The sequence below is a fragment of the Bombina bombina genome, chromosome 7 (genome assembly GCF_027579735.1).
Source record: "Bombina bombina isolate aBomBom1 chromosome 7, aBomBom1.pri, whole genome shotgun sequence".
In the NCBI taxonomy this organism is placed as follows: domain Eukaryota; kingdom Metazoa; phylum Chordata; class Amphibia; order Anura; family Bombinatoridae; genus Bombina; species Bombina bombina.
The window spans coordinates 423,547,442-423,553,517 of NC_069505.1; the positions used below are offsets into that span (position 1 = coordinate 423,547,442).

At 32.3% G+C, this 6,076-nt stretch overlaps 1 protein-coding gene across 1 annotated transcript in view; it reads left to right on the forward strand.

Moving 5' to 3' along the window:
* Positions 1 to 6,076, forward strand: part of CACNA1I (calcium voltage-gated channel subunit alpha1 I) — a 682,041-nt gene that overhangs the window by 388,453 nt on the left and 287,512 nt on the right. Inside the window, exon 15 of the mRNA XM_053689431.1 lies at positions 2,105 to 2,485. Within this exon, the coding sequence (XP_053545406.1) occupies positions 2,105 to 2,485 (381 nt within the window). The remainder of the gene's footprint in view (positions 1 to 2,104; positions 2,486 to 6,076) is intronic.

Sequence of the window (6,076 nt, forward strand, 5' to 3'; positions counted from 1 at the left end):
ATTATATGATTATGTATATACCTCTATAGTTGTGTCTCAGGTATGTAGAGATTATATGATTATGTATATACCTCTATAGTTGTGTCTCAGGTATGTAGAGATTATATGAATATTATGTATATACCTCTATAGTTGTGTCTCAGGTATGTAGAGATTATATGAATATTATGTATATACCTCTATAGTTGTGTCTCAGGCATGTAGAGATTATATGAATATTATGTATATACCTCTATAGTTGTGTCTCAGGTATGTAGAGATTATATGAATATTATGTATATACCTCTATAGTTGTGTCTCAGGCATGTAGAGATTATATGAATATTATGTATATACCTCTAAAGTTGTGTCTCAGGCATGTAGAGATTATATGAATATTATGTATATACCTCTATAGTTGTGTCTCAGGTATGTATTGATTATATGAATATTATATATATACCTCTATAGTTGTGTCTCAGGCATGTAGAGATTATATGAATATTATGTATATACCTCTATAGTTGTGTCTCAGGCATGTAGCGATTATATGAATATTATGTATATACCTCTATAGTTGTGTCTCAGGCATGTAGAGATTATATGAATATTATGTATATACCTCAATAGATGTGTCTCAGGCATGTAGAGATTATATGAATATTATGTATATACCTCTATAGTTGTGTCTCAGGCATGTAGAGATTATATGAATATTATGTATATACCTCTATAGTTGTGTCTCAGGCATGTTGAGATTATATGAATTTTATGCATATACCTCTATAGTTGTGTCTCAGGCATGTAGAGATTATATGAATATTATGTATATACCTCTATAGTTGTGTCTCAGGTATGTAGAGATTATATGAATATTATATATATACCTCTATAGTTGTGTCTCGGGCATGTAGAGATTATACATACCTCTATATTTGTGTCTCAGGTATGTAGAGATTATATGAATATTATGTATATACCTCTATAGTTGTGTCTCAGGTATGTAGAGATTATATGAATATTATGTATATACCTCTATAGTTGTGTCTCAGGCATGTAGAGATTATATGAATATTATGTATATACCTCTATAGTTGTGTCTCAGGTATGTAGAGATTATATGAATATTATGTATATACCTCTATAGTTGTGTCTCAGGTATGTAGAGATTATATGAATATTATGTATATACCTCTATAGTTGAGTCTCAGGCACGTAGAGATTATATGAATATTATGTATATACCTCTATAGTTGTGTCTCAGGTATGTAGAGATTATATGAATATTATGTATATACCTCTATAGTTGTGTCTCAGGTATGTAGAGATTATATGAATATTATGTATATACCTCTATAGTTGAGTCTCAGGCATGTAGAGATTATATGAATATTATGTATATACCTCTATAGTTGTGTCTCAGGTATGTAGAGATTATATGAATATTATGTATATACCTCTATAGTTGTGTCTCAGGTATGTAGAGATTATATGAATATTATGTATATACCTCTATAGTTGAGTCTCAGGCATGTAGAGATTATATGAATATTATGCATATACCTCTATAGTTGTGTCTCAGGTATGTAGAGATTATATGAATATTATGTATATACCTCTATAGTTGTGTCTCAGGTATGTAGAGATTATATGAATATTATGTATATACCTCTATAGTTGTGTCTCAGGTATGTAGAGATTATATGAATATTATGTATATACCTCTATAGTTGTGTCTCAGGTATGTAAAGATTATATGCATATTATGTATATACCTCTATATTTGTGTCTCAGGCATGTAGAGATTATATGAATATTATGTATATACCTCTATAGTTGTGTCTCGGGTATGTAGAGATTATATGAATATTATGTATATACCTCTATAGTTGTGTCTCAGGTATGTAGAGATTATATGAATATTATGTATATACCTCTATAGTTGAGTCTCAGGCATGTAGAGATTATTTGAATATTATGTATATACCTCTATAGTTGTGTCTCAGGTATGTAGAGATTATATGAATATTATGTATATACCTCTATAGTTGTGTCTCAGGTATGTAGAGTTGAGGAATATTGATTGATTAAAAAGCCTAATAAACTCTTAACTATTGTCTCACAGGCTGGTTCTCGCGCATCTCATTGGGGGCGCACCGGTGCATGGGGAAGCCGCAGATCAAGTTGGAATAGCTTAGGGCGCCGCCCTAGTGTTAAACCGAGACCATTGACCGCAGAGCATGAATCGCTACTCTCCCGTGGAGATGAACACAGAAGCCATTCCAGAAGAACGTCTAGCTTAAAACACAGCAGAACTATGTCACTGGAGAATAAGGGGTCCCAAGATATTCCCGAACAAGCTCAGACCAATCACAAAATATCAGGAAAAGTATGCGCAATACTAGGGGAACACCATGATGTTATTGCCCGAACCCCAAATATCATGAAAGATGTTTTCCCCAAAATGAACAATCGAAAAGATAAAGAAGAAGAAGAGGTTGATTATGTGAGTAAAGTTCATTAGAGTAATATTCTTTGTAACAAAGCAAAGTAATTTGCTTGATTATATTGCTTATTACACTCAATTTATTGAAAAGGAGACACCTGGCAGAAAGGAAGAAACACCAGAGTATTTTGTCTACATTGTACTGTGGTATTGAATATGCAGCATGAAGTGTTCTTATAATAAACCTCCAGCAGAAGTTATAAACTTTCACACAAAAAAGATAAATATGCTGTGCAAGGAAAATGAAATCCACAATGAAACTTTCATGATTCATGTAATTAGCAGGTTTTTATAAATAAATATAATTCCTTCTATTATCAAATTTCCCTCTCCTGGTTTTGTTTGTTGAAATGCAGTTACTTTCCATGAGAGCATACTGAGGTAAGCATACTTGTGCACTATATGTATAACATGGTTACATACACTGCCATATAGTTCACAAGACACGTGCACACTCCTCAGCGTAACTCAGTATGCGCTCATGGAAAGGATCTATGTTTTACTAAAGGAGACAAAGAAAGAAGAGAGTATTCTTATATTATAAGGAAATTAGACCGTTTATAAAATGTTACACTCTGTCTGAATCATGAAAGTTACATTTTAACATTCATGTCTCTTTGCTAATCCGACCTCTGTGACTTTCTAAACATTAAAAAATAAATAGCGTATATAAATATGCCACATAAATATTACAGTGTATCAGTGCACACTCATTAAATAGCTAGCTAAATCTTGTGCCCCCTAAAATGTGTAATATTTGCATTAGGGACCCAAGCGTATTATGTGTGCATCTTACACAAAGCATTGCAGCTCCTGGGCATAACATGGCTGACGAGCCAATCAGGAGGGGGATTTTCATGCAGCTGCCAATCAAAAGCTGTGCTCCAATTAATAATTTCATTTTCAAGAGCTATAGATGTAGAAATTGCATAGGTTTGCTCTGCAGAGAAGACATTTCTCACTTCATGAATAAATTACAATAAATTCCAATGAAAAAGAAAGTTAAAGGGACAGTTTAGTGTAAATGTGTTCTTCACTTAATGTGTTTCTATTGTGCATAAAATGTATGAGAAATTGCTCTTTGAATATGAAATAGACGGTTTTGTTCTTTGAAACCACAACCCATTAGAACTGGTTGAGCTTGCATAAAAATTAGATCTCATTATGTTATCACTTTTTGTACACCCACATGCTTCATTGTCTGTATACCAAAGTCCAATATTTGGAGAACAATTTAAAATGAACATTTTATTACTTATCTTTCCTAACCCCCAATGGGAGAGTAATTTCTTCTGCTGGATAAGTTTACACAGTTATTTTTATAGCTAATACTTAAGTACAGAAACTTTCAGTTTAGGTAGGGATACCATAAGCAAAATTAGCTTTTTCAAATGCTGAAATAAAGGTAAATTATGTATTTGTAAACAATTTAATACATTCCATCAGGTAAAATGGATAATTGGAATCAAATTAAAAGGAAGAAAAAAATTAAAGTGTACTGTCCCTTTAAGTGCTTTACCTCTACCCATTTCTCTGTGTTACCTGCTATGCATTGTAGATAAGAAACTACACCCAGAATGAAACTATAAATCAAGGGGAATGTATTGCAAAAGGGGAGGATATTATTAAAGGGATATAAAACCCAAAAAAAAATTCTTTCATGATTCAGATAGAGCAGTAATTTTAAGCAACTTTCTAATTTACTCCTATTATCAGTTTTTCTTTGTTCTCTTGGTATCTTTATTTGAATACTAGGAATGTAAGCCTAGGAGCCGGCCCATTTTTGGTTCAGGACCTGGGTAGCGCTTGCTGATTGGTGGCTTAATGTAGCGCTACCCAGAGTTCTGAACCAAAAATGGGCTGGCTCCAAAGCTTACATTCCTGCTTTTCAAATGAAGATACCAAGGGGTATATTTACCAATATGCGAGCGGACATGATACGAAGTAGCGTATCATGTCCGCTGCACATCAATAAATGCCGACAGCATACGCTGTCAGAATTTATCATTGCACCAGCAGTTTTTATGAACTCCTGGTGCAATCCCGCCCCCTGCAGATTCCCCTGCAGTTGCTTAAAATTGATGCTCTATCTGAATCATGAAAGAAAAAAATTGGGTTTAATATCCCTTTAATATTGAATTTGTGTAGGGGGTGTGGCTATATACAGATGTTAATACAATGTATTAATAAATAACTTAGGGGTTTGTTCCATTCTGTAAAAAGAACTCTTCAAGCAGATCTTTTTTTACCGTTATAATTTGTTTTCAGACGAAGCTAATCTCATTGGTTTCGCATCTTGTTTTTTCAAGGATCTAAAAAATATTTTTTTTCTTCCTAAAAAAATATCATGGGAATTTTCGCACAGCTCATCTTAGCTTTTTCCCACTTTTTATAGAGGGGGATAGTGACCCTGGTTTCATTAAGATACTAAAATAGTGAAGAGATATATTCCAGTTGCCAATTTATGAGCCATTCAGAAATGTTCAAATTAATATTATCAAATTAATGTTTTGTAATTATTTCAATTTTGTGATTGGATGTCATAAAAATAACATGAAAGGAAAGAGTTAATTGGCCAGGTAGGAAGATACTCGTATGACGTATAGTGAGGCGTTACCTTGAGAACTGTGTAAACAATTAACATTTATCGTAATCTGTATGCACCAATGTCATCCGATTCCTTTCCCTGAGAGCACAGTCACACTGACGTATATAAGTCTCTGTGCGTCAACCGTGCGCAGTTATGGCTTAAAAAATATAATTAAAGACCTACATAAAAAAGCACCGTTCTTCATCCTATTTACCAATGAACAGCTAAAACATTCGGATTAAGATTCACATTTTTTAATTAAAATATTAATTGAATAAATTAAAGTTTTAGGCTTAATATTTGGAATTGGTACAGGTATATTAAGAATAACACATTACCCAAAAGTTTTCTGTCATCTATATGAAAGAAAAGCAATTAAATGAGTATTTATTTGTTTTTCATGACAAAGGTTACATTTTAAGATGAAAGAAACATGGAAGAGTTTGACTGTGTACAATTGAGTCCTGATAGGCTGATAGGGACAGCTCACAGAGAAACTAATTCATTTATTCAGCTTTAAAAAAAATATATTTATATATATATATATATATATATATATATATATATATATATATACTGTATTTATATATATAGACACATATTTTTAAACATTCTCATTTACACTGAGAAGAGAACATTTTTGGGTAAACTGTCCTTTTAAATATCTGTCTGGTTTAATAATAATGCAAAATTTAACTTCTCCTTTATGTGCAATTAAATTAATGTGTAAACAAAAAAATCAGGTTGGAAACTGAGATAAAAAGTATTATTTTATATATGCATGCTATGTATGAGTGATTAAGCAAAAGATCAGGACACAAAATATATTTTTTAAATGATTTACAACTCTCATTTTGTTAAAAATAAGTTGCGCTGTTTTGCAACTCAGGAGCACACACCTTGGAAAGCCTCTTGAGCTTGTTTATCTTTTTCCTTTACTGTGGCCAATATAGATAAAAATAAGCAATTACTTTGTAGCATATTGCAGGGTCAATTTTCAA